The sequence below is a fragment of the Rana temporaria genome, chromosome 4 (genome assembly GCF_905171775.1).
Source record: "Rana temporaria chromosome 4, aRanTem1.1, whole genome shotgun sequence".
Classification (NCBI taxonomy): Eukaryota; Metazoa; Chordata; class Amphibia; order Anura; family Ranidae; genus Rana; species Rana temporaria.
In genome coordinates this window covers 72,371,199-72,392,035 of record NC_053492.1, presented here as the reverse complement: position 1 = coordinate 72,392,035, position 20,837 = coordinate 72,371,199, and the positions used below count along the sequence as shown (strand labels likewise).

The 20,837-nt window shown below is 45.2% G+C and overlaps 1 protein-coding gene across 1 annotated transcript in view; it reads right to left on the bottom strand.

Moving 5' to 3' along the window:
* LAPTM4A (lysosomal protein transmembrane 4 alpha) overlaps nucleotides 1-20,837 on the bottom strand; it is a 61,540-nt gene that overhangs the window by 22,983 nt on the left and 17,720 nt on the right. The window contains exon 2 of the mRNA XM_040348545.1: nucleotides 319-439. Within this exon, the coding sequence (XP_040204479.1) occupies nucleotides 319-439 (121 nt within the window). The remainder of the gene's footprint in view (nucleotides 1-318; nucleotides 440-20,837) is intronic.

Below are 20,837 nucleotides of genomic sequence, written 5' to 3'. Positions count from 1 at the left end.
GAAACAGGCAGGGAAGCCCCATTAGCATTGCTGGTTGTCTTTTCATACCAACGGCCACCAAAAGAGGGCGCCAGATTCCAGAAGGAACCATAGGACTGCAGAAGGCCGCAAAGCTGCGGCCTCAATTACTGGCCGGCGTGGCCCCGACGCGATTGCGAGGGGGGGTGCGCACGGAGACAGGGTACCCCCCCCCAGCTGTGCCACCTCAGGTGCCAGGTCGCCAATTCTAGTCGCAATTACGACCTGGCGCCCGAGGTTTGTCGAGCCCTGGGCTAAAGCAAGCAAATTACACCAGAATGGACAAGACCATGGACTTACCGGCCACCCGCTCTGAGGAATAATAATTCCCGATAACTTCATACTGGATGTCAACTGCTGGCACGGTGTCAGGATGAGTCACTTTCACTGTCAGGAGAATACCCATCAGCAAGTTCACCACCTGAGGATACAAAACATTCAAGGCAGTTAGACATACAACACCACAACTAGAACCCAACCAATGAAAGCAACATTTCTTTTAAATGTGTGATAGAGTGGGTTGGTGTTCGAGAATTTGTGAGGTTATTTTTGCTTGGGACCCAACTGAGGAGAGACTTTCCATAACTTCTTGAACTTAGAAAATTAGGATAAGAAATGAGGGTAGCAGTTGTCAAAACAAAAAAACTAATCTGAAAATATAACACTACCCCATATCGCTGAAACTATGTTTTTTGTTGGTGTCCTTGTTGGGAGAAATTTTACTAGGGCTGCAACTAACGATTATTTTCATAATCGATTAGTTGGCCGATTATTGTTTCGATTAATCGACTAATCGGATAATCTTAAAAAAAAATTAGTTAATATGTAAATGAAAAAAAAAAAGGCAATTTATTCTTAAAATATCCATATGCAGTGGTAAATATAAATAACCAACTACAGTAATTGTGATGCCTTCTATTACCTCCACTTTCTCTGGGTTCAGATGCTGATCTTCCCTGAACAGAGTCTTTAAAGTGTTTTTTTTTTTTCTTTTAAACAAACTTGTCATACTCAACTGCTCTGTGTAATGGTTTTGCACAGAGCAGCCCAGATCCTCCACTTCTGATGCTTCTGGCTCCTACTGTCTTCAGAGTGCCTCAATAGCAAGCTGCAAAGTATAGTATAGAGCGCCCACTATAGCAAGGTAAAAAAACTTCTGCCTTTAGAACCACTCACTTCCTGCTCAGGACTACATGTCCCATGAGGCATTGCTCCTCACACTTTCACATTCACAAATTCTCAGGCACTTAGTGACATGTATGGATGGTGTACTGAGCTGTATGTGTGCTGCACTATATTTCCCGATATGTAAACAAAGAATGCATTCTGTATGCAGGCCAACTAATCAACTGGCCGATTAACCGCTTCCATACAGGGCTTTTATACACACATCCCTACCAGGCCTATTGTGGCACTTCTCTCCTACATGTACAAATCATAATTTTTTTGCTAGAAAATTACGCAGAACCCCCAAACATTATATATGTTTTTTTAGCAGACACCCTAGGGAATAAAACGACGGTCATTGAAACGTTTTATCTTGCACTGTATTTACGCAATCATTTTTCAAACGCCTTTTTTTTGGAAAAAAATTGTTTCATGAATTAAAAAAATAACAAAACAGTAAAGTTAGCCCAATTTTTTTGTAAAATATGAAAGATGATGTTACACCGAGTAAATAGATACCTAACATGTCACGCTTTAAAATTGCGCACACTCATGGAATGGCGCCAAACTTCGGTACTTAAAAATCTCCATAGGCAACGATTTGAACATTTTTACAGGTTACCAGTTTAGATTTACAGAGGAGATCTAGTGCTAGAATTGTTGCTGGCACTCTAACGCACGCGGCGATACCTCACATATGTGGTTTAAACGGCGTTTACATATGTCGGCGGGACTTGCGTGTGCGTTCGCTTCTGCGCGCGAGCTACTGGGGACAGGGGCGTTAAAAAAAAAATGTTTTTATTTCTTTTTTTACACTTTTTTTTTTTATTTTATTTTTTTTATTATCACTTTTATTCCTATTACAAGGAATGTAAACATCCCTTGTAATAGGAATGTGTGCGACAGGTACTCTTTATGGAGAGATGCGGGGTCAATAAGACCCCACATCTCTCCTCCAGGCTGGAAAGCATGAAATCGGTGAAAAAAAATTCACGGATCTCATGCTTACTGTTGCTTAGCAGCCGCAATTGCGGCTTTGTTTAACTTACAGGGACCCAGGCGTGACGTCATCCATAGGCGTTGCTAGGGGGGTGCGGGCCGCCCCGGGTGACACCCACTAGAGGGGTGACACCATCCCAATTTAAAAAAAAATTTTTTTTTTTTTTTTTTTTAGCCGACATGTGGGGGCAGTCGGCACACAGGCACAGCCCCCTTCTCTCTGTTTGTGTGTACAGAGGGGGAGGGGCCGAGGGGACCTTCTGTCCATGTGCCGTGGCGCTGCCTGGGATGATCTGAGGTACTGAATGGGGAGGGGGGGTGTTTGCACCTGGGGGGGATTTCACTGAAGGGGTGGGGGGATGTACTAAGGGGGTGTTTGCACTGGGGGGGTTGCACTGAGGGGGGGGGGGATTTGCACTGAGGGGGGGTCTGTGTAACATGCAGGGGTCCAGAGGTGCAGGTGGCTGTGTAATGTAAAAGGGGTGCAGTGATGCAGGGTGCTGTGTAATGTAAAGGGGTGCAGAGGGCTGTGTAGTGTAAGAGGGTCCAGAGGTGCAGGGGGCTATGTGATGTAAAGGGGTGCAGAGGTGCAGGCGGCTGTGTAATGTAAAAGGGGTGCAGTGATGCACGGTGCTGTGCAATGTAAAAGGTGTGCAGTGATGCAGGGTGCTGTGCAATGTAAAAGGGTCCAGAGGTGCAGGGTGCTGTGTAATGTAAAGGGGTCCAGAGGTGCAGGGGCTGTTTAATGTAAAGAGGTGCAGGGTGCTGTGTAATGTAAAGGGGTGCAGGGTGCTGTGTAATGTAAAAGGGTCCAGAGGTGCAGGGTGCTGTGTAATGTAAAAGGGTCCAGAGGTGAAGGGGGCTGTGTGATGTAAAGGGGTCCAGTGATGCAGGGTGCTGTGTAATGTAAAGGGGACCAGAGGTGCAGGGTGCTGTGTAATGTAAAGGGGTCCAGTGATGCAGGGTGCTGTGTAATGTAAAGGGGACCAGAGGTGCAGGGTGCTGTGTAATGTAAAGGGGTCCAGTGATGCAGGGTGCTGTGTAATGTAAAGGGGTCCTGAGGTGCAGGGTGCGGTGTAATGTAAAGGGGTCCAGTGATGCAGGGTGCTGTGCAATGTAAAGGGGTCCAGAGGTGCAGGGTGCTGTGTAATGTAAAGGGGTCCAGTGATGCAGGGTGCTGTGTAATGTAAAGGGGTCCAGTGATGCAGGGGGCTGTGTAATGTAATGGGGTCCAGTGATGCAGGGTGCTGTGCAATGTAAAGGGGTCCAGAGGTGCAGGGTGCTGTGTAATGTAAAGGGGTCCTGAGGTGCAGGGTGCTGTGTAATGTAAAGGGGTCCAGTGATGCAGGGTGCTGTGTAATGTAAAGTGGTCCAGAGGTGCAGGGTGCTGTGCAATGTAAAGAGGTCCAGAGGTGCAGTTGTGGAGAGGGGTACACAGTAGTAACAAAAAGATATTGAAGGATGCAGAGGTATGCAGGGGGCACAGTGGGGTGTTTTTTACATTTTAACGTGGGGGGGGTGCCAGATATTGGATCCGCCCCGGATGCCAAATGATCTAGGTACGCCCCTGGCCTATAGGCTCCTGAGATGTGAATTCCGGTCCTGGAGAAAGAGAGGTGGGGGGAGGGGACAAAGAAAAATGGATAGAAAGAAGAAGTGATAGAACGAACAAGAAAGATGGATAGGGAGAGAGGGAAAATGGGAAGAAAGGAGAACAGAGAGCAAACAGTAGGGTAAAAAATATTTGAAAAAATGTTATTGGGGGGGGGGGGGGGGTGACAACATATTTTACCGCACCGGGTGACACCAACCCTAGTGACGCCACTGGTCATCACATCGCGCCCGGGTCCTCCGACGGTCATAGAGATGACTGGTGACCATCTGGTTACCAGTCATCTCTATGCTTCCTGCCAGCGCCGGACGATTCGTTCTCCGGGCCCCCGATGGCACGGGAGAGCCCGGAGAAGCACCAGATTGTTATGATTGTTCTTACGTTGTGCAGAATCGCCGGCACAAGAGAAGGATATCAGAATGATGCCTCTAGCTGCAGGCATCATTCAGATATCCACCCGCAAAGCCCATGACGTCATATGACGTCCACCCGGATCGTTAGAGGTCCGTTGTGGACGTCATTTTACAATGGGCCGGGCGGGAAGTGGTTAATCGATTATGAAAATAGTTGTCAACTATTTTCATAATCGATTAGTTGTCGATTAATCGATTAGTTGTTTCGGCCCTAGATTTCACACCACTTCCTCTCCCGACAGGAATGAAAGGCTACATTATTCAGGACAGTCACATTGTTACAAGCTCAGAGTTTTGGAGCTGGCTCTTCGATTTTGGAATTATTTGTCAATAACTGATAATGTTCTCCACTGCTGTAATCTACTATATAAACATTACAAATATAAAAAAAAAAAAAAAAAAAAAAAAACGCACACACACACCATATAATGCGATTACGGAAGCAGCTAGCTGCCATAAATGGCATTTTTTTCTATACAGTGGACGATCCTCTTTTGCGTTGGATTCGCCATATGATCACTTTATTTTTTCCTCCAAGTATAAACCAGATTTAATTTCTTTTAAGAGAAATGTATGCTGCTGGCTTGGTAGCCTCTTTCTGGAGTTTCTTCATTTCATGTCGGATTATCTTGTTCCTCATTTTCTTTGCTTTCATGACTTTTTAGGCTTCATTTCCACTGGCGTTTTTACAGCCACTGTTAGGCTTTTTTACAGCTTAAAAACGCCTGTCCATGTTTATTTTGTAAAAAAAAAAAAAAAAAAAAAATTTTTTTTTGTGAGCTGCAGCTTTAAAAATGCCGTGGTCGCGGTTTTGCGCGTTTTTTAGCGTTTTCGCGCGTTTTTTAACGTCTGGCGTTTTTACAGCTCTACTCTGAAGCTTCAGAACGCCCTGGTCCTGCGTTTTTTTTTACAGCTCAAAAACGCCTATGCCATTTGCAGCTCAAAAACGTCTATGTGGGCATGATGCCATAGAATAACATGGACAGGCGTTTTTAAGCTGTAAAAAACGCTCAGAAAAGTGGCTGTAAAAACGCCAGTGGAAATGAAGCCTAACAGTCAAAATCCTCTCTCTAGCATCAATCCCGTTTGCCCAGTTAGTAGCAGTCCAGTTTTCGTCGATCTTCACCTTCTCCCAGGCTTTACAGACATATTTCTGACGAGTACTGTGGGGGAACTTCAGAACAAAGTCAGTGAGCTGCATGCACTTGCATGGCATGGTTTGCCTTCTTACGCCACTGCAAGCACCATCGATAAGAGCTCTATTTTGGTCAATGATATCAACAATTGGCACAAGTTTATCAGCATGGGAACCGAAAGAGACATAGGCAACACGACCTATCCGCAAATAGCGTACTTTGAACACCATGATGGCGGCGGATAGCAGAAAGGGCATATGATCACTTTCATGGGCAGTGGGAGAGGTAAACAAATGTCATAAAAAAAGGCCTGGTCCATAACTGGTTATTCTGACCGTTTTACACTTTTACCCATTTCCCTTCAATGGAAAAGGATACATTGAGCAGTCTAATGCTTGGGGGGTACCCTGAAGAACTATATGTTGCCCACAATAAATTGTGCCAGCAGCTCTGCCTACACAGCAAAGCACTGAAAGGCTTCTTACACAGGCATTTCCTTCATAGCAAGTTTTACAGAGCGAACAATCTACTGAACAGATCTCCAATACCAGTGTATGTTACCAAAGAATCGGGACTAAAAGTCTCCTCAAATCTCATCTACCCAAAGATCTCTTCTTTTTAGTCAGCGTGGAACCCCTGCCAGGTGGGCAAAGGTTGTGACCTCACTTTCCCGCAAACCTTACTGATTGCACAATAAAGGAGCATCACCACACTGCAAAGTTGATCATTCACCTTTAGCCTGAGTTCACACATATGCGAACACCGACATGTGACATTGCATGCGATTCGCACCCATCACATGCGATGTCTGTGCAATGAGAGTTTAGCCAGTCGTATGGCTGAACTCCCATCGGATTTGCATAAAAAAGGTTCAGGGACTTTTTTTTTTCCTGCATTTCCCCATGCGATCCTATTCCTGCCCGAATCTACAGTTCACACTGCTATCTGATTTTGGGGTGTCAACATTGTATTGACACCCACAGGGGTTCGCAGAGGGCAGCGTACAATGCCTGCGGGAGAGATGCGGGAACCGTGACTTGTCGGTATGGTTCCTCTATCGAGATGGTTCCTGTAAGGACTGCGCAGGCGCAATCCTTGCCGACGAAAATCTCCAAAACCTCGGCCGACATCCAGGCTCATTCCTCAACATCCCACGTGGATTGGAAGAGGTTAAAAAAAGAGCCAGGAGGCCGAGCGAGCGTAGCTAGCTGTCCGAGCGAAGCGAGGACGTGAGGCCGACTGACCACTTACCTCAAATTCCACGTCGCCCTGGAGGTTCGGTGATTTCCGTTGGCAAGGATTGCGCAGTCCTTACAGCAGGTGTGGCCAACCAGTGGCCCGCGACCTCCTGCTCTGGAATGGCGGGTTGACAAGCAAAGATCGCAGGTTGCCGACCCGCCATACCACAGCATCAGTGTTGTGATAGGAAGCTAGTGGTAGAGGAAGAAAGCGGCTGCGGAGAAGAGCCCCATTTTTTTTTTTTTTAAAGTGTATTTTGTGCGTGTACTCGAGAGAGGAGCCGGACTGCAGGAGTTGAGAGTAGGCAGGCCTCCCCCAGAGGCAATCTGCCACCTTTCACCATGCCCCGGGTGGCAATGGCAGGTGCGTGAGGGGGTCCTCCCACACAGGCCGCCCTACCTGCTCCGCTTTGAAGCCCAACGGGGCAGAGGGACTCCCTATAAGGGAGTGAGAGGATTAGCCTGCTCAACCAGCCCTGTTAGTCCTTCGCCTCTCTTTTTAGAGACCGCGTGGTCAAAGAGCGTGCATGTTAACCCAATTTTGAGTGCGTGCAAGTGTGGTGGTTTTTGTGGGAGGGGGGGTGGGCGTACTAAGCGCAGGCTTACCTCGCATAGCACACCCACCAGGAGCCGGGCTGAGACCACCAAACTCAATTCACATGTAGCCGGGACCGGGATCCGAACCCCTAGCTGCAGAGGTGAATAGGTTGTGAGCGCAGTGCCAATCGCGTTGAGCCACCGCAGCTCCCGATACAGCGCCGGCTTTTGCCATAGGCGGAGTCTATAGCAAAGTTCAGCTAACTCGCAGGATAGACATAGCTGCACTCGCGGTATGGGTAAACCACAACACATCAGTATGAAAGCAGTATTAGGACCTTTTCACATGATCAGCTCGACCAAATGGGACCCTCAATTCACCTCTACAGAGCGACAGATGTCTGTTTACGCCTGCCTACTTCCAATCCGAAAAACATTTGTCCCCTTCCATCTGGACGGATCGGAGGGCCTATAGAGTAGCTGTGACTTGTCATCCGTCCGATCCGCTCATTGTGGCCCGCGACTTGTTACCAAGTTGCTTAATTTGATTTCTTCTACCCGCTAGACTTGTGTAGTATTTACCCCCCCCTTCCAAGGGTAATTTTTATGAATTTTCCGAAGTTGGGTCTTAAAATACTGAGCTCAAAAGGATCAGCATCACACCCCAGCAACCAGCATTTACATAAGAACGTCAAAGGAAGCCAACGTATTTCTCACAACAAATTCCCCCTAATTAGTGAGATTGTAATGCACACAGGCGCGCGCGCACACACACACACACACACACACACACACACACACACACCAAAAATAAAAAAAAAATAAAAAACTGTTCTCCCCAAAATAAAAAATCATGCAACTAAAACATTGTATGTTTAATTAGATTTATGCAAAATATCCGTAACATAAAAGATTTCCTCATCAGCAACAAGAGTAGAAGAAAAGAACCTGAACAGTGAACATGTGAAGCCACAAGGTCAAACATTACCACAACAATCATAAGACAATTATACATTCCACAATCTCTTGTAAATCTAAACACCTACATAGATAGCAATACAAGTAGGAGTCACACCACTTTTATAGCAGACCTGACTTAAAATAAAAAAATTCTTATATGATCATTCACACGGCGCAGAAAGGATTTCTACAATAAAAAATATGTAAATGTTACATTCTGGTGTAAATAGCCTGGGCCACCCACTGAAGGGCTCACGCAAACGGGTGTACAATTTGACCACTCCACTACCGAGCACTTTTACCCCCTTCCTGCTCAGGCCAATTTTCAGCGCTGTCGCATTTTGAACGACAATTGCACAGTTGTGCATCACTGTACCCAAACTTAATTTTTAGAATCGTTTTCCCCTTTATGTAGTCATAAAGGGATGGACATGGTCAGCAAAAATACTCAGGTAGGCCGTGGTAATGAGACACGCACACACACACACACACACACACACATACACACACATACACACACACACACACATACACACATACACACACACACACACGATCCGAATATTTTATAAAAACGTTCGTATGATAATTGGATCGTTAGTACAGCGCTTGTGAGCCGATCACGACAATTAATCCGATATTATTTGATTGGACAAGCACGACAATTTTCCTTGTACAATACCAGATCGTACAATTTTCGTTTAGCCAGTACAGTTGTCATCCAAAAATACAATACAAATTACAAACATTACAACGCATGACATTTCCGTTCTTTTTTTCTGCCGTACGAGAATTTGTAACTTTAACCCAAAAAAAAATTTCGTCGTAGAGGATTCCTACTTGCGACTATCAAGCGAAAAAGTCAGACGATCTGTCATCCGATTTTCGGATCGTGTGTAGGGGGCATTACTGTTGCCTTTCCATCATCTCAAACCAGTCTGCCCATTCTCCTCTGACCTCAGCAAGGCTTTTTCTTCCACACAACTTCCGCTCACTGGACATTTTCTCTTTTTCAGATTATTCTTTGTAAACCCTAGAAATGGTTGTGCTTGAAAATCCCAGCAGATGAGTAGTTTTTGAAATACATAGACCAGCCCGTCTGGCACCAACAACCATGCCACATTAAAAAAGTCACTGAAATCCCCTTTCTTTCCCATTCTTATGCTCGGTTTGAACCTCGTCAAATCGTCTTCACTACGTCTAGACCAGGGTTTGACAAATTTGCTTGGAATCTAGGAGCCAGCTAAAAAAGTTAGGAGCCAGAAAACGCACCACGTCCCGCCGAGCTCGCGCGCAGAAGCGCCCGCATACGTGAGCAGCGCCGCATATGTAAACGGTATTTAAACCACACAAGTGAAGTATCGCCACGATCGTTAGAGCGAGAGCAATAATTCTAGCCCTAGACCTCCTCTGTAATTTAAAACATGCAACCCGTAGAATTTTTTAAACATCGCCTATGGCGATTTTAAAGGGTAAAAGTTTGTCGCCATTCCACGAGCGGACGCAATTTTGATGCGTGACATGTTGGGTATCAATTTGATCGGCGTAACATTATCTTTCACAATATAAAAAAAATTGGGCAAACTTTACTGTTGTCTTATTTTTTTAATTAAAAAAAGTGTAATTTTTCCCCAAAAAAGTGCGCTTATAAGACCGCTGCGCAAATACGGCGTGACAGAAAGTATTGCAACGATCGCCATTTTATTCTCTAGGGTGTTAGGATAAAAAAAAAAAAAAATTATATGCTGTTTAACTTGTAATGCTTAACTTGTAATGCCAACGGCCACCACCGGATGGCGCCAGTTCACAGAAGGAAGAGCTGGGGACTTCACAAGGCCGCAAAGCCGTGTCCTCAATTACAGGCCGTCACGGGCCCACCGCGATCGCACGGCGGGGGAAGTGGGGGCCTAGTCCGCCGCGATCCTGGGGAAAAGGCGCTCTGCAGACTAGGCCGAAGCCGCAGCAGGATGTTTTAGGCAAGGCCGCGGCTTCGGCCTAGTCCTCGGAGCGCCGGTCCTATGGGAAAAAAAATATTTTTTTTGCCCACCTTCCAAGCCAAGACCCCACTCGCCAGGACGCTATTTCTAGTCGCCATGGCGACCGGGATTTGTCGAGCCCTGGTCTAGACGCCTAAATGCATTAAGTTGCTGCCGTGAAATTGGCTGATTAGCAATTTGTATTACCAACCAATTGAACAGGTGTACCCAACATAGTGACCAGCGAGCGTAGATCATCCAGAAAGAATTTTGTTCCCAACAGAAGTGGAGTTACTCCTTAAAGGGAACTTCCAGCCAATTTGTATGTTTATTAAAAGTCAGCAGCTACAAAAAGTGTAGCTGCTGGCTTTTAATAAACAGACACTTACCTGCTCCAGCGACGCGCCGGCCGGGGCTCCGCTCCGCTCCTCTCCCCGGCCGGCGTCTTCATTCTCAGTGTGGGCACCCGACCGTGACAGCTTTCGGCTTCACGGCCGGGCACCCACTGCGCATGCGCGAGCGGCGCGGCCCGGCGCTGCGCCGTGTAATTGGCCAGGAGATCGCCTAGGACCTGTGACGTGTCCTAGGCGATCGCCTACAGCAGCCCCTTCCTGTAGGCGATTAAGCTTAGTCGCCTACAGGAAGGAGGAAGTGGGACAGGAAGTCCCACTCTTCCTGAAGCCCCCACTCCCCCCCCAAAAAAATTACATGCCAAATGTGGCATGTAAGGGGGTGAGGAGTGGGTTAAGAGGAAGTTCCAAATTTGGGTGGAACTCCTCTTTAAGTAATGAGTTATTGCCAAATAAACAGGTCTGTAGCAAAAAACATAAAAGCTGTTCTGGTCCATAAAGGGTGTACATGGGTAAGAGGGGAAGTGGTTAAGCACTTGGTCAGATATACCGATATCCTGGGAAACTTTGGTGACATCACCTGGGCCACCATCTCAAGTGACACGTCTCAGTGACAGCTCACGCAATACATCAATTACTGGCATGCTGAAAAATATTTGTTGCCGTTTATTAATCATTTCCTGACATCACAATGGAAAAGAGGAGTCCCATCAACCACACATACAGTCACGTTTATATGTGAGCCAACCTGTGTATGGAGTGTAATTCAGACAGAGGACATAGGCCTAGGCCTCTCAGGGAAAGCTTTGTCCTTGTAGATGTGTTTATCTGCAGCAGGGAAACGGGCCAAATCAGTTTCTTTACACAGAGCTGCTGCTATCACTTTCACTAAAAGGTCATGGCAGCCAGGAGGAAAGCAAAGAAGATCTAAATGAAAGAACTATGACCGGATCACAAACAAGAGATCATTTCGTAATGAGCATCTGCTTAGAAATCTCAAAAAGAACATCAGGTTGGCGTGTCACAACAGGTAGCAGTCCTATAGACCTCAGTATCCAAATCCCTGAAATATGCTGCGTTAGTTTTCCTGGTACAGTAGAGGCAGGAACCACACAACTGGCGCTCACTGGATATTTTCTCCTTTTTGGACCATTCTCTGTAAATCCTAAAGATGGTTGTGTGTGAAAATCCCAGTAGATCTTTAGTTTTTAAAATCCTTAATCCAGCCCGTCTGGAACCAACAACCATGCCACGTTCAAAAGTCACTTAACACCATTTGACTTTCAAACTGTGATAAACTGTGGTAATTAAAGATTAATTCCTTGATTAATCGTTCATTTTTTTGATCGATCAAAATTATTTTGATCGGTACTAGTGGTGCAACGGATTGGAAATGATCAGTGATCCAAACAGGTCACCATATGCGGATCCACACACCACGTGAACCGCGGAGCTCCGCTGCTTTCTTGGCCATAGGAAAGGCCGCGGCTTTGGCCTAGCGTCCGGAGCGGCGGCCATCTTTGTCCACCCTGTGGCGGCCTAGAGCGACGCGCTGACGTCATCACCCAGCCTCAACTGCTTGTGTTCGGCCGGCTTCTCTGGTAAGACTAAGCAAGCACTAATCTTCCATTACAGTGGGGGAGAGGTCTGTGGAGATTAGTGGGGACTATATATGGTGGCGATTCGAAAAATGTATATGCATTATAAATCGATAAAAAAAAAAATTGATTAAATCGAACAAGAACATTTTAATCAGTAACAGCCCTAGTCATTTTGTTTAGCTCAGCATGAAAAGAGCTTTACCTGGAGCATTTCAGTCCCTAGTAGTGCAGTTAAAAGCAAGCCAACTATGGGTGGCAAGACACTGTCAAAACATCTCCAGGATAAAAGTTGTGGACAGGAATTCCTGCAAATTAAAGGGAATCTTTTGGGGGACTACCAAACCATCAGAACTAGTGTCCCCATTGGAGGATTTCCCCTCTATTACTTTTCTGGGAGCAATCCAAAATTTGGAATTTTCTTTCACCGATAACGGTAAACAGGACAAATAGAGAGGGTGAAAAATCCTTAAAAACGGGGATACAGACAGCAAAAAAAAAAAAAAACCTGACACGTGTCCTAATCTATCTCCACTCTCTCCAAAACTAAAAAAAAAAAAAAAGTTTTGCCTGAAGTCTGACCAACCTTACGGTAACCATACTACTCAACGTTTGCTATCAAGGTTGACTTGCTTTGCTCATTTACCATCTATGCAATGTATTTATTTATTTTCTTACCCGATAATAACTGTCTCAAGGTGATTGTGCATACCTTTCTAGACAAAACATCTCTAACAAATAATTTTTTTTTTAGGGATGATTCATGTTCCAGTAAACAGAGGAATCCTAACTTGCAGTGGCAACGCCCCTTCCAACATCCAACAAGCACCTTCCATACAGGGCATAGAGACGAATAAGTCTGGAACTTTGGCAAGGGGCATCACAGCTCTCCTAGTTAATGTGGACCTAGCATACAAAATGTAGCGTGCGCTTCCAACTCATTCCTGGCATCTGAAAGTCTGAGAATAGAGCAGGTGGCACCCCCTCATGCCACAGCTCTGTAGTTATTTCTACACAGTAACGGAACCAACTTTACATTCAAAAGTCTGATTTCCAATCTTGATATTCTAACACAGTCTCTTTGCATACAATGACATCAAACCATTCTTTCTATATTGGCTGGAGGTCAACCAATAGAATTGTATTTATTTGTTTAAGAACTTCAGGCAATGGGAAACAAGGGATGAAGAAACCTAAAATTAAAATAAACTAAAATGAGTTTTTTCACAGAGTTTCACAGCTGCTACCAATGGATAATTAGAGAGCTGCTACTCATGTCGGGGACCAAACATGAATGTCTATGCTCAGGTCTAAGCTAGCCTGGCATTGTGGATCTGCAGATCAGAAGCTTTTCCAGAAAAACAGGTATGTTCAGACACCTTGAGATACTTCCTAATCGACACATCAAAAATCACAAGTTACTTTAATACCGAATAGCATATATCCAGCTACTGAAATCAAACATTCCCACCACAGAGAACGACTCAGGTAATAGGCAGACCATATCCTCGGCACAGTCACACTTGGCATTCTACTGACTGAGTATTGTCAAGCAAGGTTCCCCAACCAGGATCTTCATGTAAAGATAACCCTCTAAAAAGAATACATTGCATTTGTTTCATCAGGTTACAGGGTAGACTCTGCCAAGCACAACTGTGTACTGACAATACTCCAGCCTAGAACTGGTTCTACCAGATTCAGGTGCAGAGAAAGCTTTATTTTTCTGAAGCCATAGAAATGTACTGTTTGAAGGACAAAGTTCATAGTATTTTCTATAAAAAACAGCATACTCAGGAGTAATCTCAACGTATATCTAAACCCGAGGACCAAAAAAAAAAAAAAAGGATTTTACTGCACCCCACCAGTCCCTAGATGGGATTTTTGCATTTGTTGCCCCTTTCTCCAGCTCCGGCCAATGGCTCCTGCAACTGTATCTCAGCCAACAAAGATCCAGGATAGAGGAGGTTCCCGTGCACATCGCCGTAATGCAGTGTTTCTCAATTCCAGTCCTCAGGCCCCCCCAACAGGTCAGGTTTTCAGGATTTCCATTATTTTGCACAGGTGATTTGATCAGTTTCACTGCCTTAGGCTGGGTTCACACTACTACACTACTTTCATCCTACTTTGCTCTGCTACATCGGTCCTACATTTATCCTACATTGGTCCTACATCCATCCTACTTTCATGAACAGGATACTACTTTGGTCCGACTTCAATGATATTCAATGGGCCTAAAGTAGGATCAATGTAGGACCAAAAGTAGTACAGGGAGCATTTTCAAAGTCGGACTTGTGTAGGACGCTACAAGACGCTCTCATAGGGAAACATTGAACACAGAGCAAAGTAGGATGAAAGTAGTGTAGTAGTGTGAACCCAGCCTTAGTAATCACCACAGCCTTTTCATCTGAGGGAAATCCTGAAAAATTGACCTGTTGGGGGGGCCTGAGGACTGGAATTGAGAAACACTGCCGTAATGGCTGAAAAAATTCGGCCATTACGACCACTTTTAGCCTATATGCTGGCTCAAAGCCTCTAAAGATTTAATCTAAAGCTAGTCCTGTACCTGAATTCTACCTTACCAGTAGTTCTGCAAGGAAGCTGGCTGAACTGCCTGACAAAGTGAGACACTACAGCAAAAGTCTACAACTCTGTATATGAAATATCATCAAAACATGCAAATGCAAAAAGGTTAAAGTGGAAGTAAACCCTGTTTGTAAACATGTACCTACAGGTAAGCCTTTAACATCACCAGCACATATGCTCTAAAGAGACGGCATACCATGTGGCACAGGAGTGACACCATTGCGACGCGGCCAATAAGGCCGAAGGACACAAACCTGGAAGGAAGATCGGGTGAAGATGGAAGCCCTTTCAGCGGTAACAGTTTGCCACTGGAGGGCTTCATTCTAAAAAGGTAAGCATTTTAACTAGCACATTATACCTTTACCTTGCTGGTAAAAAATAATAAAAATAAAAAAGGGCTGCGGTTTACTATGGCTTTAAAAAAAAAAAAAAAATACACCCAACACATTCCTAAATACATAATAGCATTATAGATTCCTCAGATAGAAGACAGGGTTTCCCCATGCATGAATTCTTAGAAACAATTAGATAAGGACCAGCTGCAGAGAAACGTTCATGCAATGCGGGTCTTGTGGCAGAAACCGGATGTACACGGGGTGTACAGACAACACGCATCATAGCTTTCCTTCCAAGAATCACTGATCTGCAGTCTAAAATCCTACACAACAACATTCCAAGATATCTTTACTGAATGTGACAGAGGGAGGAAACAAACCACCAGGGCTAGTTCACATCACAACGCAGTGCAATCCATGCGTGTTTTGCACACAGCACTCAAAGATTACAATGCCTGTGTGATCTGCTGGAAGCATCAATATATTTAGAACACCACCCCAGATGCAAATCATAAACGCAGAATATTTGACTGCATCAGATCGCATGGTAGCCCACTACGAGATTTGGTGAGGTACATTTTTAAAAAGTAGTGCATGTACTACTTTTGGTGCGATCCCGTGCGATTGCAGCCTACTCAAATGAGTGAAAAAAAAAAAAAATCTAAACCGCACACGAACACAGACCATGTTCCTATGCGATTCAGGTGTAAACCAGCCCCCAGGTCACCCAAAAGTGATATTAATCCTCCTGCCATCTATGGGCTTTTTCTTAAAATATGAATTTTATTTGAGCAAATATTTTGTGCGACATAAAAAAATGACCATCATTTTATTTTACAGGACTTTTGCTTTCAAAAAATATAGAATCGTTTGGCGGTTTTAATATAGAACTAAAAGGCAAAACATTTTTTCCCATACTGGATAGAGTAAGTAAGGGAAGCAGCGATTTAACGGCTAAAATTTTTTATATATATATATATATATATATATATATATATATATAATGCCAAGATTGCCAACTCTCATATTGGTTGTGATCTCCAACAAGCAGTCAAACCATCAAGTGGCTGGAGTCATAACTGATCAGATGAGCAGCACAATGGCAGTTACAGATCAGAGTTGTGAGAAATAGTTCCAAAAAGCACTTAGATCCAGATTATGTTGTCTTTAAATTAGGGTTGTCGCAATACCATTTAAGACCGAGTACCAATACTTTTTTTCAAGTACTCGCTGATACGGAATACCAATACTTTTTTTTATGTCATGTGACAGTGGCACATGCGTCAGTATTTTTTTTTTACAATGCTTTCTTGTGGGGGGGGGGGGGGGGAAGAGAGTGGCTGGTGTCAGTGTGTTTTTTAATGCAATTTTTTTTTTTTAGCCCTGTTGGGGGGCTTTGGTGAGATATCAGGGGTCTTAACAGACCTCTGACATCTCCCCTTTGAGACAGAGAAAGGGACTAAGGACACAGATTCCCCCTGTCCCTTTCTCAGCTGCACTGAAAATGAATGGACAGGAGACAGAGACTCCTCTCCATTCATAAACTGAAGCATCGTAAACACAGGTTACAATGTTTCAGTTATATGAATGGATAGCGATCACTGACAATGTTCATTCGGAAAAGGTAACAGCCGGGTTTAGCGGCTCCTGCCTCCGCTCTCCATCCTGATAGAGGGGGCGGAGGAGGATATGGAGGGCGACACGGAGCGCAGAGGGGGACATGGAGTGTGACGCAGAGCAAGGAGGGGGATTGCATCATGGATGGGGGAAACTGGAGGATACAGTACAGTCAGTGGTGATTGGTGCGGCTTTGGGGGGAGTTACAAGCACCGATCACCGCTGTATAGATCTCACTAAAACAGCTAAAGGGGGGGGGGGGGTCCAGGGAGATGCTGTCAGGCTGTATTGAAATCTATACAGGGAGATCGGTGCTTGTAACTCCCCCCCGCCGCACCGATCATTGCTGACTTCCCAAGTATCGGGTGAATCATCAGAGCATTTTCCTTGGGGAAATGCTTGGCATCGGGATAACCCTACTTTGAATAGATCGGATGTGATGGATACATAACCCAACTAACCCATACACATCAACTTCTAAAAAAAAAAAAAAACACATACGTTTATTCCAAAGTATACATGTTAAAAAGCTTCACCCAGGACAAGTGTCAGATGTAGAAGAACAACCACAGTGGCTAAGCCTGCTTACTGGTACCCAACAGAGGACATCCAAGAAGTCTAGTTGGTGAGCCTCAGCCCTGGGTGAAGCTTTTTAACATTCTATTCAAAGACCACATAACCTGAATCTGAAGCGCTTTTTGGAACCATTTCTTGCAGGTTTGAGTACTCTTTCCCAGGAGTTTATTCCCAGCAGCTATGATCCACAACACTGACATTTAACTAGTAGCCGACCAGCCACCGTCATTATACGGCGGCAGGTCGGCTCTCCTGGGCGAGAGCCCGTAGCTATACGTCCTATCGTATAGCCGCCACTAGGGGGCGCGCGCGCGCCGCCGGAGGCGCGCGCGCGCGCTCCCCGCTCGCCCCCGACTCCCGTGCGTGTGCCCGGCGGGCGCGATCGCCGCCGGGCACACGCGATCGCTCGGTACAGAGCGGGGAACGGGAGCTGTGTGTGTAAACACACAGCTCTCGTTCCTGTCAGCAGGGGAAATGCTGATTTTCTGTTCATACACTGTATGAACAGAAAATCAGTGTTTCCCCTAGTGAGGCCACCCCCCCCCCCCCACAGTAAGAACACACCCAGGCATACTTAACCCCTTCCCCGCCCCCTAGTGTTAACCCCTTCACTGCCAGTGGCATTTTTATAGTAATCTAATGCATTTTTATAGCACTGATCGCTATAAAAATGCCAATGGTCCCAAAAATGTGTCAAACATGTCCGAAGTGTCCGCCATAATGTCGCAATACCGAAAAAAAAATCGCTGATCGCCGCCATTACTAGTAAAAAAAATATTAATAAAAATGCCATAAAAATACCCCCTATTTTGTAAACGCTATAACTTTTGCGCAAACCAATCAATAAACGCTTATTGCGATTTTTTTTACGAAAAATATGTAGAAGAATACGTATCGGCCTAAACTGAGGAAAAAAAATGTTTTTTTATATATTTTTGGGGGATATTTATTACAGCAAAAAGTAAAAAATATTAATTTTTTTCAAAATTGTCGCTCTATTTTTGTTTATAGCGCAAAAAATAAAAAACGCAGAGGTGATCAAATACCAACAAAAGAAAGCTCTATTTGTGGGAAAAAAAGGACGCCAATTTTGTTTGGGAGCCACGTCGCACGACCGCGCAATTGTCTGTTAAAGCGACGCAGTCCCGAATCGCAAAAAGTACTCTGGTCTTTAGGCAGCAATATGTTCCGGGGGGTAAGTGGTTAAATCACTCTTATCGATTCCCTTCAACAGGCGCAGAATCATTTTTAGCAACAGATCAAACAATGGCAGCTTCCTTGGCTGAAAAGGATAGAAGGGTTTAGTTCCACTTTCAGCAAGGGTTAAAACCAGACCGGGTTTTGGGGGGGGCAGGGCATCCGTATCCCATTGGGAGATCTCCCTTCACATGTCCCAAAGCCACCAAAAGGAGGCGAGAGGAAATCCTTGGTTGTGAACCGTGTCAGCAGAACCAACGTCCCCCCCTCTATTCCAGTTTTGGTGCCCATTGTCATGTTTATTGCCACCACCAAAAGAAAGTTCTACATTTTGGGTTCCCGACAAAACAGAAGCAGAGGAAAAAATCCTCAAAAAATGGGGGCACTAGTTCTGGTGACAACCGGGGACTTCCTAGCTATGGAACAGAAAGTGAAGAGTGATCTCCCCAATGGGACCCAGATCACAAAAAGCCAACTCTCCCTTACTCTGTCCTAATTTAACAGTGGCTACCTTCACATACAAGAGATCCCTTCATCTGACTGGGATAACAAAGCTTCCCACTCTTTAGTTGTTTACCAATTCTGTACAGAGACATTTCTGGAATCCAAGAAGCAAGGAAACATTACATTTTTTTACTACAAAATATATCATGTGAGAAATTACCTCCTCCTCTTCTTGTTTATAAGAAACAGATGGTCAGAGAATTCCGGCTTTATATTATAAAAATACGCTTTATGGCTAAAAAAAAAATGCTGCCACCCCTCAAATGAGGGAGTTTATGGGTTTCCAGTAAAGGGCACCGTTGAGCTGCCCATATACACTAGTGGAATTTTGAATAAACATTTTCCAACCTTCTGGGAACAGTTTGGGGAAGGTCCCTTTCTGTTCCACCATGACTGCTCCATGTACAAAGCCTAGTGAATAAATATATGTTTTGGTGTGGAGGAACTCAAATGGCCAAAACAGTGCCCAGACCTCAAACTTACAGAACAGCTTGGGCATGGACTAGACTGCAGACTGAGCTGGGTCCTCTTGTCCAACATTAGTACCCGACCTTCCAAATGCTCTTTTGGCTGAATGGACACAGATTTCCATAGGCACATTCCAATTTTTTGTGGGGAGCAATCCCAGAAGAGTGGAAGCCACTGATATGGGGAATATTAGTTCTTGTGGTAGATGCGTGTATACAGCAAGTCCACCATAGACAGGAACTATATTTAAGGGCCTGGTAGCCCACTTATTAAAAAAGATCAAAGTCTTCATAAACATAGGGTCTCCCACACAGGGGGTTTCAGCTTCACACACACACAAAAAAAAAAAAAAAAAAAAAAAAGAAGTTTTGCCAACGCTCTCTGAAACTTCTAGACTTACTCCAACCTACCTGGACCCACTACCTGTTTCCCCAGCACCCCAGGCCTGCATAGCCATCACAACCTTCCCAGTCCTTTGGGACAGAAGTCCCCCTCAAGGACTGCAGTCTCTGACCGTAACAACCAGGTCTCCCGACGGGTCTGCCTCCAAAAGCAGCAACTCCACCTGCCCTGAGCTATGCTCAGATCTGCCTTATAACGATCCTGCACACTGCTGCAAAGAGTCAAGGAAAGCCTGGACACAGGATTGAAGGTTTCATTCCGCCCAATACTCTTTGGAACCTTTCAAGCTCCCTATCCAGAACTGCTGAAAAAAATAGAACGCCGCTTTCTTTGTTCACAATCAACCTGCCAGAGCTTCTCAAACTGCAGCTTTTAGAATCTGGTGTATAATCTCTGTGACCAAGCCCCGGTGGACATGCTCAGAACAATGGCTGAGGCCACATACTCAACATGGGGGGGGGTTTGCTTTGGGGCTTTTACCCCAAAAGCACCTTGTCCCCATGTTGAGGACAAGGGCCTCTTCCGTTGGTTGTCGGGGTCTGAGGGCAGGGAGCTTATCAGAATCTGGAAGCCCCCCCGATCCCAGTCCCCCATCCTATGTGAAGGAGTAAGGGGTACATTGTACCCATTCACAAAACAAACAAAAATACAGTACATAGGTTTTTAAAGTAATTAGGCAGCTCCTGGGACTCTTTCAACTTTCCCCCTCTCCGACTCTTCTGGCAACATCTTCTGCCTCTGCCGGTTCTTCTCCACCAATGTCTTCTAGCCCTCTTCGGTTCTTCCCCCGCTGTCTTCTGTCGGGTCACCGGAGGTCCGCCCCTTATGACATTACCGCCCATCATGCCCCAGGTGGCGACGTCATAAGGGGCTGGCTTCTGGACGATGTCACCCAGTGACCCTGGCCCATGCCAACTTTAGTGGCACACCGCGCAACCAGCATTAGAGCGGGAGAGAGCATCTTGTCAACATCGGAAGAAGACAGCGGACAGAGGGAGAAGAAACGGAGAGGGCTAGAAGACATCAGTGGAGGAAGCAGAAAACATCGCCAGGAGGGATAAGTCGGAAGAGATCCCAGAGCTGCCTAATAAATCACTTTAAAAACCTGTGTACTGCATTTTATTTTCGGCACTTTTTAGGTGAATGGGTAG